General features: G+C 40.7%; 1 protein-coding gene across 3 annotated transcripts in view; it reads left to right on the top strand.

The window, feature by feature from the left end:
- LOC137657788 (uncharacterized) overlaps positions 1-20,805 on the top strand; it is a 280,780-nt gene that overhangs the window by 200,543 nt on the left and 59,432 nt on the right. For all 3 annotated transcript variants that reach the window (XM_068392305.1, XM_068392306.1, XM_068392303.1), the window contains 4 exons: positions 7,132-7,238; positions 7,590-7,706; positions 12,341-12,433; positions 13,092-13,196. In XM_068392305.1, the coding sequence (XP_068248406.1) occupies positions 7,132-7,238; positions 7,590-7,706; positions 12,341-12,433; positions 13,092-13,196 (422 nt within the window). The remainder of the gene's footprint in view (positions 1-7,131; positions 7,239-7,589; positions 7,707-12,340; positions 12,434-13,091; positions 13,197-20,805) is intronic.

The following is a 20,805-nucleotide window of genomic DNA, read 5'->3' as shown; positions in this document are numbered from 1 at the left end:
GAGTTAGTGAAATAGTAGCCCTATCAAGAGACGAGGGCCATATTCAGTTCACAGAAGCGGGAGAACTGAATCTCTTTCCTGATCCTACCTTTCTCGCCAAGAACGAGCTACCCACTAAGAGATGGGGTCCCTGGAGAATCTGCCCTCTGAAGCAAGATGTCTCTCCGTGTCCAGTAGAATGTCTAAAGGTCTATCTTCGAAGAACTTCAGACTACAGGGGAGGACAGTTCTTCAAAGGAGAAACCTCGGGATCGAACTTATCCCTAAAACAACTGAGGGCGAAGCTCACCTACTTCATTCGCAGAGCGGATCCTGACAGTACACCCGCAGGTCATGATCCAAGAAAAATTGCTTCCTCACTGAACTTTTTTCAGTATATGGACTTCGTGCGTCTTCGCTCATATACTGGATGGAAGTCATCCAGAGTGTTTTACAAACATTATGCAAAGCAAGTGCACGAACTTGAGCATTACGTGGTGGCAGCAGGTAGTGTAGTAAAACCTGTCTTCTAGTGCTGCGATGAACAATTAATTGATTGGGACTATCAATTTGGGTGAAAAAGGTGTTGACACCTTCCAGTGCAATATCTTTTATGTGGTGGGTGTCACCATGGTGACACTAGGGCTGTTCAAATTTTCAGGTGCAGAATTATGCAGATGACACTTGTGCCGTGTATACATTGTATAGTGTTGATAGTATCCAACATTTACAGAAAATTATATTGATAAATTTTTTCAAAATTTTCAATTTTATAGTGGCATTAATCCTTTTCTTCCCTTTCAGGTAGAAAAACTTTATCTGTTCATGTTGTATGTATAATTCTCTTCTACATTTTACACTTTTTATCCCATTTACTCATTTAGCCTAAATAAATGATTAAAGAGAGTGTAATTGCGTCTTATTTCGCCCTGCAAATAGCACAATAAATGTAGCCAGAATTCTTTACTTATTACTTATTTCCCTAAGTAAACCTTATATTATTGTAGTAATAGAAACAAATAGTTCTAGTTGATACTTATATTCGTTCCTACAATATATACAAACCTTGAGACCTTTTTTACTGTCTAGCTCGACACTTCCCTGCGGGGGCCAGGAAGCCCTAACATTGTTCCATGATTAGTAGTAATGTCGTATAACGGTAACGTCGTGTTTCTCAATGGTCCGGATGACCATATAAAAATTGTTCCAAGGTTAAGGCACTTATACAAATCCACAGATACAGTACTTTCAAGTGATGCTCAATGCTACAAGGAATGAGCGCCATCTTGGAGCCTTGTAAAATAGTATGGGAGGAAGGGTAACCTTGATAACAGCTCCCCTTCAGTTTCGCCACTCTTCCCCCTCGAAGCGAAAACGCTATTCGGGGTGAAGATTGCCATGTGTCGTATCAAGATATACGTCCCATGATGTTATGCGATATCCTTAAGAGAAATTTTAAGGATATTCGCACCAGAAGTTAGAATTCTGGAGACTTATGGTCAATTCTCTGAGAGTATCACTGTAGCCAAATATCCTTTAGAAAACTGCCTAAAGGAACCTTCCATCAGGACGACATGGCCATCTCACCTAAAAATAGATTTTTCGCTTCGCTTCAAAATCCGTTTTTTTTTCCAAATAGTTAACGTTTTGTTTTCTAAACTTTATGCTACATTCTCCAACATCATGGTTTTTTCTTCTTCATATGCTTCTATACCTGAAAACAACTACTAATTATTAAATAACACCGTTTATTTTTGTAAGTTCTTCATAAATGCCTCCACGTCAGCTTCTATCACCTTGGTCCCTTTCATATTGAACCTTTGTTTAGGCATTTTTAACTTTATTTTTCTTATCAACTTACTTGAAATCTATCCTTTCCATCTGAAATTACCTCATGTTTCCACCCTTACTTCAGCTAAGTATTGGCAGATATACTTTAGTCACATATTTTATCTATTTCCAAAGTGTTTGTTTCTGATTTTTCCAAAAAAATTTCAACATATTGAGCCTTGTTAATTAGGATTTTAATTAAAAGGATTTTTTTTTCCATAACATTGTCTTTATATCTCTCTATTACCTTTGATTTTTAATGAAAATATTGCAAAATGTCATAAAATCCAGGTCTTTGAAGCTTGATAATGCACTCACTTTCATTGTCATCACCGGCTATGAAAGTGAACAAGGTAGAAAGGGATATTTTCTCCTATGTGGCATACAAACCTTTGTCCTTTAATTAGAGAGATTGATTCAGTGCAAGCTGTAGTCGGTCGTTATGGTTATCCAACTAGTGAAGGTTTGGATCTAGTAGTCTGGCCCCTTTTCCAGCTAGGAAGCCTTCACTTTCAATTCGGCTGTTGACGTGTGCACATGTACAGTTGGCTCCTCACATAACTTTTTCATTTTCTTTCTTTTTTTCAGGAAACAATTGCTGTTGTTAGTGATGGAATGGAAGCATGAAGTTCGTATTTGCCAGGGAAAGGATGGATGCTGCAACTAGTTTATGGATAACTGGCTGTAGATCTACACTCCCTCATCCCGGGCTTTCCGGTAGCCAACCGGGAAAGGAGTGTACGGCCCCGTACACTTACTATCACAAGGTTGATAGATGAGCTTCGGCAAACTCCATCTCCCATTTTTCCAGGACACTTGACGCTCGCTCCTCCCTCTACTGAGGAGTTGTCATTAAGCTTGGTATAGAGAGGATGGCACCATTCAAGGGTGTCATTGTGCGCATGCATGCATCGATAGACCAACAATGTGGGGCGTAGGGATTTGTTCCCCGTGCTATGGAGCACTGAGTCATGGTTGTCTCACCACCCCAACCAACAAAAGGAGAAGTACCTGGTACTACTTTGAGTTCTGCTGTGTCCTGGCCAGGAGGAGTTCTCCTATTGCTGTATGCCTGCCGGGCCTTCGTTATTCCCTGATTTCGTTTGGCTTCTGTCTTTGGGACACAGCAGTCGTACTTGTGGAGGGAGCAGAATCTCTAGAGCATGCTGTCTCACCCTTGGCCCTGGCGAGGCGCAACGGTGCTTGGGGGCAAAATGTTTTGATGTCAGCGGGCGCACTCTGGTGCAATCTGAGGCAGACTACCCCGTGTTGTAGAGTTCCTTTGTGAAGGCCCTTGCCCTCATCCATGAGTGCAATGGCTGGGGAAAAGCAACTGTAGGACCTCCAGCTTGGAGAACCTCGGTCATTGATCGGCACTTTGGTGCTCCTCAAGGATCAAGGCCTTTGATAGAGTTGTTGGATGTTTTGGACTTGGCCCTGGGTTGAGTGGATGATTATTGAGAGCACACTTTGAGTCCAGACCGATCCTAGGGACCTGTGCTCACTTGAAGATCCCAGTCTGCAACACCTGCAACCTCTTCCCAGAAAAAGCCTGTGCATTTACAGCCTTTTAGGAAGGGTAGCGGTAGGAAGAGGAATGAGAGAAGGAAACACTGATGCTGTCTTTCCCCCTCTCCTGCTGCTGAGTGCTGAGAGTAAGAGGGGCCTGTGTCACCACTTGGCGACTTGGCAAAGATACAGGACAGTCTTGGATTGTGAGTGTCCTTCGGGACGGTTACTTACTACTCTCTTGGGACTGACGGCCCCCCTCATCTGAAGTTCCCCTTGGATCAGCCAACATTGCTGAGCCCTGGCTCTGCGGGCAGAGGAGGATGAAATGTGGGAGAACGCATTCAAAGTCATTGGAGATGAGTATCAGGGCATCTACAGTCGGGTCTTCCTGATGTAGAAGGTGAGTGTGGACGGGAGGTCGGTCATCGACTTCTCTCCTTTGAACAAGTTTGTTTGCCATACAAAGTTCAGGCTGGAAACAGTTCGATCTGAGCTGTCTTCCTTGAGAGAGGGAGATTTCAGTTTTTCGCTAGACGTAAGTATACGTACTTTTAAGTGCCTGTTCATCAGTCCTCTCAAAAGTACTTCCTCTTTTCCCTCTATAATACAGTGTACCAGTTCAAGTCTGTGCTTCTGAATGTTTATAGGTCACCAGGTATTCACTTGGGTAGCCACTTAGGCCCATTTGCAAGGGGCACGCCTGTTGATATTCAGTATCTCGACTATTTGTTGATTGTGGCCTCCTCTGAGGGAGAGATGCAACAGGATCGAAATTGGATTCTTGTATTTTGCCACAAACTGGGGATTATGGGAGACTCGGAGAAGTCACTTTTCATACCCAAGCAGAGGTTGAAGTACTTGGGCATGTTGATAGATGTAACAGCAGCAAGATTCTTGCCATCAGACAAGTGCATCAGCAGGCTCAGAGAGGTTTTGCGGCCGTTCCTGTCCAAGACAGAGGTACCAGTTTGCCGCTGGCATTATTTTGTTGGTTACCTCTCCTTTTTAGAAAAACTCATTTCACACAGGCTCCTTCACCGGAGATCCCTTTAGTGGTGTCTGAAGTACCACTGGTTAGCTGTCAGGGATCTTCATTCCATCCTGTTTCAGTGGGGTAGGATATTCGGTCCTATATGTCCTGCTGCCTTAACGAGAACCTCACCAAGGGAGTTTCACTCAACTTTTTGCCTCCGAACATGCAACTATTCTCAGATACACCGAAGGAGGATTGGGGAGCATACCTAGATGACCTGGTCGTTTTGGGTGTGTGGACCTAAGAAGAAAGGCGTTTGCACATCTTAACTGGATGCATATGTGGGCAATGTTTCATGCCATAGATTTGTCGGGAAGGTATATTCCGGGCATGAGGAATGCATTAGCAAACACACATAGCTCCCAGGGTTAGGTTGTAGGGTAAAAGTGACCCATAAATCTTCTTGTAGTAGAAAGGCTTCTTGCTTTGTTGGGCTCTCTTGGGATCGACCTGTTTGGTACCACGCACAACAAAAAGCTCCTCGTATCTTGCTCCCCCATTCTGAACCCATGGGTGGTGTTCAAAGACTTTCCAAAACCCATGTGATCACCAGGACTTGTGTGCCGTTCCGCTTTCAGCTTGATCTAGCCAATTACTCCAGGACTCAGGATGACCCTAGTGGCTCCAAGAGAGCCTCATACCCAGTTGCTATCTCTATCTGCTTGCTCTTCTGGTCTAGGTCCCGAGAGATTTACCCAATGGCCCATGCTTCTCTGTCAGCTGCACTTGCAGAGGTACCACCTGGCTGATGAGTTCTTGGTTCTTCACAGGTGGAGGCTTTCCAGCATTTCCTCTGAGTGAAAAGCTTTTTGCAAGGCACTGCAGAGGAGATGTCTTGATACCTTTGGTGGCTCTGTACAGTTTTCTACCAGGAAAAGTGGTCCATCTTCTGCCATTGGTATCGGTGAAGGTATGTTTCCCGGTTGAAGCAACACTAGGATAGATCACAGTTTCGACTGTTAAAGGCTACTGCTCAGCCTTGAGTATGATCTTCTAGTCAAGGGTCATAGACCTTTCCGCTTCGGGGAAGTTATCTATACTCATGAGGAGTTTCTAGCATTTTTTCCCACCCTGGGATCTCAGGAGGTCCCTGGAGTTGGATGTGACTCTAGTCCTCATGGCTCTTATGCATACCCTTTGATGAGGTCATTAGACGGGGATTTGACTATCAAGACTCATTCTGCTAGCTTTAGCATTGGCGAAGAGAGTGGGCGAGTTGCATGGTCTTTCTAGTTCTTATATGGTCACCTAGACTGAGAATCTGGCTGGGCATGACTCCAGTTTCAAATCCTCCACCCCCTCTCTTTGGGAGTCATTGGTTAGTGATTGTGAGGAGATTCTCGTTACCTGTGAGGGCTCTGCTTTGCTATCTGAGAAGGGCCTAACACCTCAGGCCTGAATGTCAGAGACTTTTCATTAGCACTAGCAGGTCCAAAAAAGAGGTGTCAAGAAACACGGTTTGATTCTGGCTTTATGAGACGATCCATAGAGTGTTTGCCTTGATTGACAACAGGGTCAAAGCATCAGCTAGGATTAAAGCTCATGAAATAAGCGGTATTGGCCCCACTCTTGACTTTGGAAGAACCTGTCATTGGACCAAGAGTTGAAGTCTAGGGTCTGGAAAAGGTAGACAACTCTCACAGCCTTTTACTTGCGAGAGTATATCGACAAATCCCTTGACTCCTTTGTGTTTGAACCTGTGGTGGCTGCTCAAGTAGTTGTGTAAGCACCTCATCTCCCACACGGAACAAAGATGTACTGTATCTTGTCTATGGTAAGGTGTAGATGTAAGTCTGGAATGTTTGAATGATTGGTAGTATGATTAGCTCTTCTCCTTTATTCTTCTGTCCCCCTCTCTGGGATTAAGGGGTCGAAACGTTACTTGCTCGATTGGATCTGATGCTGTTAAGTTACACTTTGCAGCTCCATTCTTTAGGCCTTAAGAAGTATCTCTTCTATCCCCCTTAACGATGGTGGTATGGTGGATCTTATACCAACTGACATCCCCTTGAGGGGAAGGATATCTCTAGTTTAGTCAGATGTTTGCATATACGGCCCAGGTCATATCAGCCTTTCATCCCTATGGGAGTCAGATAGGAGGTTGCTGGAGTCATTCCTTTTCTTCTGTAAAGATCAATCTGTGAGCACTTCCAGGGGACTAACAACCCACCAAGCAGCGAGTCTCCCCAATTGAAGGATGAGGGTTTGTTAGTTGCATTGGAGCAAATCACAAATTTTTCAAGTACAGCAATGTACAGGTAATTAGTATTTTTCTTAGCCATACAAACCTGAGCCCTTTAATCCAACTTCCCTCCTCCTACACCTCTTTCAATCCTTGGATGAAAGGTCAAAATGAAGACTGTCCGGCTGGAAAGGGGGTAGGCCTTCTCAACCGCACCATCACCAGTTGAATAACCGGTTCATTATCAAACTTATATTGATTGATTCCTGTTTGTGCTGAAACAATCTCGCTAATTAAAGATCTCATTGTTATATGGCTAGGAGTAATACAAATTACCTAAAACTGTGTTATTTGTTAAGGGTCAGAATGTTGGTGATAAGGCTCTTGTGTTGCTTTATAGATGGTTTTGAGGGCCTGGAAGTTTTCTATTAGAATCTATTCTAGATTTAGCAGTTCAAGAATGAAAATTTTCTGGGATTGTTGGATTTTCTTGTGTTGAAAATAGTTAAATACAATAAAAGAAAGGTAAATTATCATATTTCGGAATAATCATAGGAGATTCTTATCGTATAGAGAAGTGATGTTTTTTTTTCAGTTACAGGGCTTGACTTGACACCGGAAATAATTAGACTTTTTCAAATGGATGTTACTAAAGAAGTTGAAGAAAGATTAGCAGTATTGCGAAAGATGCCAGAATTTGAGGTAAGTTATTATACAGAAATTATTTTAAATCAATAATTAGCTGCATTAGAATTTTGCTGAGGTAGTCATAGCAGTGTTGAAAGTTTTAAAGATAATCTAGAAAGAATGTTGGCTGCTAAAATTTGTATCATTTCAAAGACTTTTTAAGTACTAGAGCTAAAGGAAATCCAATAAAAGCATGTAACATGATATTGCTAATATTCAAGTCTCATGAACGATTTGAAAATGATTTATATATTTTGTGCATTACTTTTTAAGTCAAATGTCAACTCATTACAAAAGCATTATGAGCACCACTTTTGTGTGCATATAGTTGGCTTGCCTTTAACAGGTTTTTAATTTCTCTTCTAGGTGGTGTTGATGTCCAGGAGATTTGCTGATTTACTATTGAAACCTTACGCCATTAAAAAAATTGTTGAATTAAAATATTTGGGGCAACCTCTCCCCAGTGTTAATACAGCATTCTCTGTAGGTTACCTGAGAGTCTAGTTTATTCCAACCCTTTTAGCACCATTGGACATATTTTACATCCAATTTTTATACTCTATACAGTAGCACTAGTAATAATTTTTTTCTCTTTCTTTTACTTATGTTTATGAAAACTTTAAGAAATATGTAACTATATATCAATGGAAAGGTAATTTATTGAGCCATACTTTCATAAATGTTGCAAAGACCTAATTTGTATAGTTTTTGTGCTAAGATGAGTTCAGTGAGATGTCCCGCAAAACATGCATGGGGCTTAAGTGCAAAATCATATGGTGAGGGATAGGTGCTCAAAAGGTTAAATACCCTTTTATTTTATTGAATCTGCCTCGGGAATCATTTGTTGTATGCATTGAAGTGCAAGCTTTGTGACAAGGCAGATAGAAAGGAGTTTATAAAATTGGGTTTTATGACTAACAGAGGCAGTAACTGAGAAACACCACCAATTGGTAGTGTTTGCAGTGTAAGCCTTGGTTTATAATCACTTTTCTGTTTTCATACAACCGAACAGCTAGAGATAATCAGACTCTTTAATCAAGTTTTTATAACTTTTTCGATTATATTTGGAATAGCAGTAATAGTAAATTATTACTTGATATGAAAAAGGTATTTCAGTGAACACCCTGATGTTCATTTTGCTTCTTTTCCAGAAAATTTTAAAAATCTTAACCTTTTCCCATTTTCTTTTGCTTCAAACAATACATCCCCTTAACAAAGGAACAGAACTCTTTACTGTAAGTGGTAGGAAGTCCAAGCTGTCGCCATGGGAAATATAGCTTTCATTTTTTCCGTCTATGAGGCAGTGATTGAACATGCTCTCAGATTGATTACATACCGTATTTTAAGATGTCTTCCTCTGGTTTAGTTTACAGTTATTGCCTGGAATGTGCACAGGAATTGTTTCTGTGAGATCATGTTCTGCTTCCCTTGTATCATGTTGGGCAATTCTGTGATTTAATTATCATTTTGAAGAGTGCATTTCATTCTTGGAACCACTCGTGAGAGGATATGTTTAAGTGATTAACAATCAAATTAACAGTTCTAGCAAGCTGGGGAAGACTAGGCCAGTTTAAAAAATTTTCAATAGTGATGAGTTTCTTAAGCTCCCAACATCACTCTTTCCATTTGTTTAAACTTCAAAAGTCCTGTGAGCCCTCCCTTAGTATTGGTAATTTTGGTCATTCTCAACATGTTATCAAATCTAACTTAGTTATTACATGTAAATAGTGTTTCATTTAGTAAGGGTTCTGAACGTACAATACACTCCACACATTCTAAAGCCTCACACAGAGCTTCAAAATCTGGTTAGCATTTTACACAAGGAAAGCACAAAGTTTAAATATTCATTGTGAAGAGTACAATATTGCATGGTTCCTATTAGCAATTATATTTCAAGTTAGTGTTTATGGAAACATAGTATACACTTCTGTAGTAAAGCTTTAACACTGTTAACAGAATGGCTGCCTTGTATGGCTCATAATGGCCAAGGAAAGTGATTTTTGTCAAAGGGGAAATACAGAGAGGGAAGTCAACTGCCATATCCTGTTGAATCACTGCTTTTTGTATGGTCAATGAGTTAAGCAGTGCTGGGTCTGGTTAACACTTGAATGTGTGATCACCAGGGAATACCAGATTCTTTAGTTACTTAGTGTTTCTTCTGTAAGGGTTCTGAATGTTCACTGCACCTTAGAGTCGAGTTATTCCTATTGGAGTCTCGATGTCTTAATTTACTTTTTCCTTCTGCAGCCTAACCATTGCACTACCATAATACTGAATTGGGTAGCTGGATCCTTATATCCCACCTCTTCCTAAAGTAAGTGAGTTTAAACAATATTGTTTCAGCTCATTTGGTAGGCTGTATCACGAGATCACTCTGGATGATAGTGCAGTTTTGTTCGCTTACATACTTTACCTTTAGTTCGTCATGGGTTTACCTTAAGGTTGTAATAACTTACTCTCAGATTGTTAGTTACTTTACAAGTCTTGCTGTAAAAGAGACAAATATTATATTTAATTTTCTGCATTTGCATTTCCACTATTCTATTCGCTCTATATACCATCTAGATTACTTGGCAGAAGACAGAGTTTGGTAGCTGGATCAGTATATCCTACCTATCACTAAAGCAAGCATGTTTAAAACAATATCTTTTTAATTTGAGAAATGGCATTTCTTATCGTAGACAGGGCAGTTCTTTAAGATTTTTTGTTATTGAAGTATCAGCACAGCTTGTAAGTTATATCTCATTTCTCCGGATAATAGTGTGTTTTCTACAAGCTAGACCTCTAGATCATCACTGGTTTACTTTAGTGTGGTAATTCCTTACAATCAGGTTTTTATCATCATTACAAGTCAAGCTGCAAAAAAGACAAACATTATATTGGGTTATCTTTGTTTAGTTAGGAATTATAATTCATAATGATAAAAGGTTAGTTTTCTAATTAGATGCATTAATATCTCTCTACTGTTAAATGCGTCGGGAGATGCCGTTACAGTGACTTCTATATACCCTGGAAGTTGCTGTTACATATGGTTAACACTTAAGCTGTAAGCCTCAGCAAGTGTGTAACACTAAAATTCCAGTTGTAAACAGGATCAGTGTTAGGGCCTAGCGCACTAGAAATCTTACGATAAACTAACACATTTTTAAGGTAAAATCTGATGTGATTTTTCATCAAAGTATTCAGAGACAGCTGTTTTTTAACTATACAGCATATATCTCTCAATTCCTTAATTTCGTGGTAATTAAGAATAACTTCTTGTTGGGTAGCTCCGAGATCAACTTGAATACAGAATAATAGGTCAGCCCTAGACTACCTAGTTTCACCCCTAATCTAAATGTTGAAGTGGTAACTAGTGGATCATCATTCTCCACCATTCAGTAAAGACTAGCGTTCTGTTGGGTTTAGCATCGGCTAAAAACACAAGTGACTTAAAAGCAGTGTCAATTGAAGTAAGCTTTGGAGTATTCAATATGATCTTGTTGCTTTTACCTTCCTTCAGGTCCAAAATGTCAAGACTAAGAGTCTGCCTTATTTTTTGCACATCCCTTCATTAAAACTGGATGAAATCTATTCAGTAGAAATATTTTTTTGTCCAATAAGAGCTGTACAGTTGTTCTTCTGTGGGCTGAGGGTCTATAATTGCCTGCTAACCAAAAAATCTTCAATGCTTGAGAGTAAAGGTGCACGTTAGGAACGCAGCTACTCCCTTAATTTTTTGTGAAATTTTCCTTTGGAAATTTTGTAGCAGCAGCTCAAGGGCGTACTAAGTAGGTGTTAACAAAAAATCTTGAAAAGCCAATTACAATACAGTACTGTAATTTGAACTACTTTAGGAAACAGTCTGGAATCCCATATTTCACACTGAAATTTAAATGGTTTATCAAAGTAAGCCAGGCAAGTAATCTAGACCAGGCTTATAACCTTAACCATTTTGCATTGCTTGTACTAAAATTTATCCCTCTCGTTCCTTCAATTGCAACCCATTTCCAACAGTGTGGGAGTCAGCAGTATGAACATTAGGGAAAATTCATAGAAATAATTGGAATTATAGTAATGAAATTCTTATTTCTATACTCACCTGATGTTCATATACATGCCCACCCTCTTCCCCACTGAATCATAGTATTAAGAGGAGGGATAATGTCAACTTCAAAACTGAAAATTATTCTTCCCGAGGCGAAAACTTTGTCTTCCTGCCACTTTTAGTTGAGGGCTCTGTTCCTTTGTTAAGGGAAGGAAAATGGGAAAATTTCACAGGTAAGTTTCTATTAAACAAGGCCTCTGGAGAAGGAGTATATGAACATTGGGTGAGTATAGAAATAGGAAATTTTATTAATAAAATTCTAATGTTTTCTGGTTTGTCTAAAATCAGATTCTGTATGCAGTTGTTGGAATACCCATCTTGGCTCTTCCATTATATGTAATACCTAAGCTAACCTAGATCAAAGAATTTCATCTTTCACCTAATTTAAAACAGCACCTTTGCTGTCCAGAAGCAATCCAAAATTCTTTGAAGCCTCTATTTATTGCTGGAAAAAAGATATCCCTGCTAACTAGCTGAATAGACAGAACCACTAGACCCTTTGTTCTAGTAGCAATTATGGAAAAAACTGGATGTGTTTTCATCATCATTCCCAGACCCTGTAAGGTTGGCAATGAAAACCAGAATACAAGATTGGGTGAATCTTGACTTGTACACCCTCATTGTGATAAAGAAAGTCACCAATTAATTCAAGTTGTTGAAAAAGGTTTGGATAATGATAAAAACAATTTTAAAATAATTTTATCCATTTTGTCACCAAGTTGCGCTCCAAAGCATACAATCTAATACTGGGCAAGTATTGAAATAAATTAATTCATTATAATAGATGTTTTCATAGTGATCTCAAGTATACTTAATATCTTAGAAAAGATATGGATTACAGAATTATCTTTATTTCACTCTTGCCATTGTATTTTATACTATTGTGTAACTACATACAGGCCTTGAAATAATTATACTGGATAGGTATGCTATATTGAAGACAGGTTTTGCTATGAATTTTATAGTGGGACATTAGATACCCTTTTAATTTTAATATATTCCTTTTGATGTTAGATATATATTCTAACAGGATGGAAGGCCGTCTAGGTTGCTGTCATACCGTCTATTACCTAAAGAAATGAAGAGTTATGTTGCTCGTGAGCTGGGTGTTGATGAAAATAAGGTAAGTGAAATGATAAGATGCCATATGTATGCAGGAAAGTTTAGGTTTTGGGAATGTGGCTTTCAAAAAATAATTTCCAGTACTATCAGGATAATTATTATGGTCTTTTCGCCCCTTTATTTTTTTCTTCTGCCAGTTAAGTTCTTATCACCATCTGTTAGTTCCTATTTTTCTAATTTCTTCCATCTAAATGTAAGCACAGTATTACTGTATTAGTAGTATGGATGAAGAGCCCATTTTCTTTAGTTTTCACTTCTTAACTGATCTTTATCTCAAAGATTCAAGTACCCTAATCTTTCAGCTCTTTCTCTCTAATCCTGTTCCATCCTGTAGTATTTTCTTTTTCTTGCTTTATTCCCTAGGAGACTTGTATTCTTTATTATCAGCAAGGAAATGATCCGAGAATGTATTGCATGATGATGTTTATCAATATTATTTAATAATACCTGGCTGTTTACTCCTGATTATTTTTGTGATCTGTGCTACATCCTATACAGTGGTGATGTGGATTAGGATTGTAATATTATACAATAAATTGTGAAAAATTTTCTTTGCTTTCTTAGTGAGTAACTTTCAATTTTCCTTTTGTTATACTGTAATTATGAATAAGGTTTTAAATTGTGTTTTTAACAGTTCTTAGTTTTTTATTTCTTTTCAGGACCCTGAGTTTGCTGTTATTAATGAATTGAGGACAAGTCTGGGAATAGTAAATACTCGGAAGGTACTTAAGCTACTCCTAGATTATGGATTTTCCAAAGAACAGGTAAGTTTCCTGTTCAAAGCATTTAAAACTCCATAGCTTCAAGTCTTTTTCTTAAAGATTCCTTAATCTTCTTTCTTACTGGGCCAGTCTAATTTCTGAATCTAATTATCCTGTAATTGGTAGTTTTAATAAAGGAAATAGATTCAACAGAGAGTTTTGTGTTGCTTGTTAGCTGTTATACTTCACTTTATCTCACATTTATTCCTGCTCAAATACAAACCATTGTCCTTTACTTATAGGAGGTTATAACAGCACAAACTGAACTACGGCAGTTAAAAGCTTAACGAGGTGTAATCATTGAGCTGGTAGTTTACCTGTCGGTAGCGGGGAGCCGACCCCTGCCTCCGCCAGCTCACAGCTCTTTACTTTGATTTCAGCCATCGGAAAGTGTAGACACTCCCGGTCTGGAACTTATGGCAGATTTTCTAATCTTTTTGTTTTCCAGCATTGCTTGTGTAAATGATTGCTTCCATCTATGCCTGTTATGTAGACATGCCCAGAGGTACCACCAAAGACCTGCAGTACCCCTATGAGTGGTATTGAGGTAGATCCTTATACGGTTTGCTGGTCTTGTAGAGGCCATAACTGTACGAAGGCCTCACCTTGTAATGAGTGTAGGGAGTGGCCCCCCTCCCCTCCCAGTGGGTGAAGTTTGGTAGGAGGATGTTAGGATGCCAGAAAACCTAAAATCAATCGATCAATCAATCGGTAGGGGGAAGAAAAAGAAGGCAACAAAGGATTCGTCTCTTTCGAGGTCTTCCTCGAAGTCAAAGAAGTCCAGGCCTGCGTTTTCATTCCTCGGGACTCTCCACTCTGACTCTTCTCCACGGTGTCGCTTAAGAAAGAATGGTGGTACCTTAAATCTTGGACAACACTAGGGGCGAGGGGAAGTTGCCGTTTCCTCTTGCAAGATGGCAGCTTCTCCTCCTCATGTATTTTTTTTTCATACATATACATACATACATATACCAAAGCACTTCCCCCAATTTTTGGGGGTTAGCCAACATCAAACAAATTAAAGAAAAAAGGGGACCTCTCCTCTCTACATTCCTCCCAGCCTGACAAGGGACTCAACCGAGTTTGGCTGGTACTGCTAGAGTGCCACAGCCCAACCTCCCCCGTTATCCACCACAGATGAAGCTTCATAACGCTGAATCCCCTACTGCTGCTACCTCCGCGGTCATCTAAGGCACCGGAGGAAGCAGCAGGGCCTATCGCTTGCCATTCATTCCTATTTCTAGCACGCCCTCTTGCTTCTCTCACATCAATCTTCCTATCACCCAGAGCTTTCTTCACTCCATCCATCCACCCAAACCTTGGCCTTCCTCTTGTACGTCTCCCATCAACTCTTGCATTCATCACCTTCTTTAGCAGACAGCCATTTTCCATTCTCTCAACATGGCCAAACCACCTCAACACATTCATATCCACTCTAGCTGCTAACTCATTTCTTACACCCGTTCTCACCCTCACCACTTCATTCCTAACCCTATCTACTCGAGATACACCAGCCATACTCCTTAGACACTTCATCTCAAACACACTCAATTTCTGTCTCTCCGTCACTTTCATTCCCCACAACTCCAATCCATACATCACAGTTGGTACAATCACTTTTTCATATAGAACTCTCTACATTCATGACCAACTCTCTATTTTATACTACTCCCTTAACTGCCCCCAACACTTTGCAACCTTCATTCACTCCCTGACATACATCTGCTTCCAGTCCACCATTTGCTGCAACAACATACCCCAAGTACTTAAACTGATCCACCTCCTCAAGTAATTCTCCATTCAACATGACATTCATCCTTGCACCACCTTCCCTTCTCGTACATCTCATAACATTACTCTTACCCACATTAATTCTCAACTTCCTTCTCTCACACATCCTTCCAAATTCTGTCACTAATCGGCCAAGCTTCTCTTCCATGTCTGCAACCAGTACAGTATCATCCGCAAACAACAACTGATTTACCTCCCATTCATGGTCCTTCTCGTCTACCAGTTTTAATCCTCTTCCAAGCACTCGAGCATTTACCTCTCTCACCACTCCATCAACATACAAGTTAAACAACCACGGCGACATCACACATCCCTGTCTCAGCCCCACTCTCACCGGAAACCAATCACTCACTTCATTTCCTATCCTAACACATGCTTTACTACCTTTGTAGAAACTTTTCACTGCTTGCAACAACCTTCCACCAACTTCATATAACCTCATCACAATCCACATTGCTTCCCTATCAACTCTATCATACGCTTTCTTCAGATCCATAAACGCAACATACACCTCCTTACCTTTTGCTAAATATTTCTCGCATATCTGCCTAACTGTAAAAATCTGATTCATACAACCCCTACCTCTTCTAAAACCACCCTGTACTTCTAAGATTGCATTCTCTGTTTTATCCTTAATCCTATTAATCAGTACTCTACCATACACTTTTCCAACTACACTCAACAAACTAATACCTCTTGAATTACAACACTCATGCACATCTCCCTTACCCTTATATAGTGGTACAATACATGCACAAACCCAATCTACTGGTACCATTGACAACACAAAACACATATTAAACAATCTCACCAACCATTCAAGTACAGTCACACCCCCTTCCTTTAACATCTCAGCTCTCACACCATCCATACCAGATGCTTTTCCTACTCTTGTTTCATCTAGTGCTCTCCTCACTTCCTCTATTGTAATCTCTCTCTCATTCTCATCTCCCATCACCTGCACCTCAACACCTGCAACAGCAATTATATCTGCCTCCCTATTATCCTCAACATTCTGTAAACTTTCAAAATATTTCACCAACCTTTTCCTTGCCTCCTCTCCTTTTAACAACCTTCCATTTCCATCTTTCACTGACTTCACTTCTTTCCAAAACTTCTTCTTATTCTCTTCATATGAATGACCCAACCCCTGACCCCACCTCAGGTCAGCTGCCCTCTTTGCCTCACTTACCTTGCGCTTTACTTTCACATTTTTCTCTATATTTTTCATACTTCTCTACACTATTACTCTGCAGCCATACTTCAAAAGCCCTCTTTTTCTCTTCCACTTTCACCTTCACTCCTGCATTCCACCATTCACTGCCCTCCCTCATGCTGCCTCCAACAACCATCTTGCCACACACATCACTTGCAATCCCAACAAAATTTTCTTTTACTAAATTCTACTCCTCCACTAAATTACCAGTTTCTCTAACTTTCACTTTGTCATATGCCATTTTCAACCTTTCTTGGTATTTACTTTTTACCCCAGGTTTTATTAGCTCTTCAACCCTCACTAGCTCCCTTTTACATCCACCTACTCTATTCCCCAACTCTTTTGCCACAACTAATTTTCCTTCCACCAAAAATGATCAGACATACCGTTAGCCATACCCCTAAACACGTGCACGTCTTTCAATCTTCCAAACATTCTTTTAGTTATCAACACATAATCCATTAATGCCTTTTCTACTACTCTTCCATTTGCCACTCTTACCCATGTATACTTGTTTTTCATCTTTCTTTTTGAAAAAGCTAGAACTTACCACCATCTCTAGCTCAACACATATATGTATACTGTATATATATATATATATATATATATATATATATATATATATATATATATATATATATATATATATATATTTGAAGAAGGAAGACACCTTACAAATTCTCTGGCCCTCGCCTAGTATTCATGGATTCCCGTAGGTGGAGAAGTTTCAACGTTTCCTGAACTCAAAGCATTTGGAACAAGATATTGTGCCTGTTGGATCCTCCCAAAGCAGGCAGCAGTCTTTCCTTTATCTGTAGAACTCGATACAGTAGAAGGGCTTCCTTCTCCTCCTTTACCTTTGACTTTGTGGATAGCTTCGGCAGGGGCTGCTGCCCTTTGTTCTCCTTCGCCTCTCGAGCGCTCACTTAAGGTTTCTCATCAATCTTCTTGCAAGTTAATCTCTTCGGAGTATGACCGCAAACTGTCTTGCCGACAGTCGTTTCCAGATCCTCACTATCTAGACCTTCTAGATTATCCAGCTGATCATTTAGACCCTCTGCAAGTGTATTGCCTTCGCACTCCAAGCGTCATCATCACTCCTGATGTCATAGTCCACGCGCTTCTCCAGATCATTGCCACCATCATCATCCTTCAAGAACTTTGACTAAGCACTCTTTGGTAGTCTTCCACATTGCCTAGCAGTTCTCACAAGAGGGCTCACCATCGAACTAGGCACTCTTGGTTGCGCTTCGCCTTTGCATCCCAGGCATTTTTCACCTACATGCTCTGGAAAGTGCTATTCACGATCTTATCATCCTTCAGCGTTCTCCTTGCCGCTCTGCTAAGAGCTTCCGATGCTTGTCTTGCCATCAGCACTTTTCATCTTTGAAGGATGAGAATACTTCTCCTCAGCCTAAGCGCTCACACACTGACCGTATGGATTGTTCTCCTTTTAGCGAGAAGAATGTCAAGTGTTGACGCTTTAAGCAATCGTCACACTCCATCTTTAAGAGGTGGTAAAAAGAAGATCCCCTCTTATTCATCTTCTCCAGAAGGGACAGCAAGTGTCCCTGTCATCCCTACTGTTGGTGTTTGTCCCATTCATAGAATGGGGCTAGTCACCTGCCCCGTCCTAAACAGGATGTCCCTCTACCGTTGATTTCTTCACCTTCACTGGCAAAGATAGACATCCACATAAGGCAAAATTGGAGGAAAGCACAGGTTTTACTGCCTAGAGGATATACAAGGACAAGAACAAGTAAAGGTTTGCTTTCTCTGTGAGAGATCTTTTTTTATGGAGAATTACAGGCTCTCTCCTATAGAATTTGTTCAGCTGCACCTGCAATAACATCGAATGCAAGAGACCCCCACCTTAAATGTCCAGAAACTGCCTCCCTCCTTGGCAGGTATCTTAAGAAAGGATAAGAGGTCTACCAGTGAGAAAAGTGATCCATCAGTGGATCCCAAGCAACAACTACAAATCATGAAACTCAGACCAGACAAGCGAAGCCTTGTTTTCTATTTCCATCTCTTGTTGTATTTCTGAGGAAGAAGAGCCAGAGGAGACATCGTCCAATGACAATTCAGAAGAGTCAGAAAGGACCTTACCTTAGCCTGCATGCCCCATGAATCCAACAACGGAAAAAGGGGAAACTGAATCGACATTCGTCAGAGTCCTCAGGATCCTGAGCATCTGAGGAGTCTATGGTTTACGTGACATGCTAGAGTCACCACCAAAGGGCAAGAAGGCCTACATTGAACATGTATGTAGTGCTTGTTCAAACGCTAAACCTCGTCTTAAACTTCTTTGGTCTACTTTAGCCAAGGGAGTTCTGGAAAAGGGTGATGATCAGGTGGCAGAAGTCTGGATAGCTCTCTTGCCTAGTCCTTATCCCTCTTCCAAAACAAAAGAAGTACTTCCAAAACAAAAGAAGTACTTCCAAAACAAAAGAAGTACTTCCAAAACAGAAGGAGTACTATAGGGTTTACGGAACATTGCCATCACTGCTGCTAATTGATCATAAAGTGGCCATCGTCACACCAGGGTGTTCTTTGGAGAAGCTGCCATCCATTTGTTCCTCCTTTTCTCAGGTAGAGGCATCCGCTATAGAAGCCACAGCTATGCATACTTTCTAGGCTTCCTCCTGGATCGACTATTAGTGTAGTGCAGTCGGTAAGCTTGCAGACACAAAAGATTTGTATGACCCAACAAAGAAACAAGCGTTAAAAAACATCATGTTAACGGGGGATGGGGTGGTTGAATACATTATGCACCAGGCTGCCAACCAGTGGACAAACTGGGCATTTAACTCTGGGAAGCTGCGACTTCAAGGATGCATAAACGCATAGGTTGCCGGGAGAAGCTAGATCTTCGGAATGCCTCCCTGAAGACATCATCACTTTTCTGTCAGACAACATCACAACAGCAATGAAGAACTGGAGAGAGGAAATGCAGGACTCTTTGATGCAGAGAGCAATGTTCTTTACTGGCACCACCACCATCCACTTCAGGAGAGTCAAGGCCATCAAACCAGTCTGTGCAACTTAAAGAGAAAGGGGATCACCTGTTTCATCCCATTCTTAAGAAACCCACCAAGTCATTCCCTCTCATCAGATCCAGGGATGTAGCTGAGGTGGGAAAAAAGCAGAGGAAAGTGCATGCACTAGGGTGGGCATTCCCTCCGCTTCACCACCAGTGGGGGGGTGCCTACAAATAAATTGGCGATAGTGGCGGTTCCGCAGAGCGGAAGACTGGATGGTCCAGGTCCTTCACTCAGGATATCTGCCGTTCAGCAACTCTCCCCCTCCCTTGATTCCTCCTCCGGTGTCGTCATCCTATCTTCGGGGTTCCGCAAAACATTTGGCCTATCAGCAGAAGTTACGAAAGATGTTACAGAAGGACATCCTTCAAGAGGTCGACGATGGGTCTCCCTGCTTCTTCAGTTGACTTTTTCTTTTGAAAAACCCGTCTGGAGGTTGTAAACCAGTCCTTGACCTCTCAGCTCTGAACATGCTTGTCCATCAAACCATGTTCAAGATGGAAACACCAACTATAGTCATCCTGGCAGTAAGACCAAGGGACTTTATGGTAACATTGGACCTTAAGGACTCCTATTACCAAATACTGTACCAGTTTTCCCATTGTTGCGGAAGTATCTTTGAGTGTTAGTCGACGGGAAGGTTATCCAATTGAAGGTTCTCCGCTTTGGTCTGTTGACAGCTCTGCATGTCTTGAAGAGGGTGTTCAAGCTGGCTGGTATCATCCTGAGCCCACGCCAACAGTATCGGGTTGCTTCATTACCTGGACGACTGGTTGATTGGAATGAAAGAAAATCCTGCTAGTCCCTTGAGACAGATTTACCAACTTTTGTCAAGATCTGGAGTCTTAATGAATTGAGAGAAATCTGTCTTAGTTCCCATGCAGAAGCTGGTCTACTAGGGAATGGTACTAGATTCCATTCAAGGCAGAGTCTTTCCATCGCAGGATAGGATATCACTGCTTGCAAGAGATAGCTCTTCCATTACTGAGTCATCCATATCTGCCAGCATACCTTTGGCTGAAACTCCTCGCATATCTGTCATCACTGGAACGGTTAGTTCCCAGGGGCAGACTTTGCTTGAGATCATTTCAATGGCGGTTAAAATCATCATAGTTGCAACTTCTCGATGATTCTCTGTCTCTGAAGACGAGGATCTTTGTAAATATAGCTGTGAGGTCGATAAATGACAGAGGTTATTATCTCCCGATTCTAGAGCTGAAATGTGAAGCAGATCTCGTCTCTGAAGGCTTTTCATTTTTGGGTTGAAAAAGGAAACGAGGTCAGGATTAGATGGCCCAAAATTTTTATAATGAACTCCTCTAAAAGGCTGCCATTTCACTGACTCGTGCTCCCAAGGCTATAGCTATTAAAGCTAGGCTTTTTGCAAAAGTTCTTTAAGGGAGATGGAGGTATTACTGTATTTAACTTTGCCTAAAACTCAAGCACCCTATCTGGAAACTAAGATACCACTGGAATTGGTGGAGAGAAATATGTCAGTCTTGATCCACATCAAATGCACACTTGAGAGGTTCTGTTAGAGTCGATGTCAATATAAATTTAGTTG

This window comes from Palaemon carinicauda, chromosome 18, assembly GCF_036898095.1.
Source record: "Palaemon carinicauda isolate YSFRI2023 chromosome 18, ASM3689809v2, whole genome shotgun sequence".
NCBI lineage: Eukaryota > Metazoa > Arthropoda > Malacostraca > Decapoda > Palaemonidae > Palaemon > Palaemon carinicauda.
This window is presented reverse-complemented; position numbering and strand designations above follow the sequence as displayed.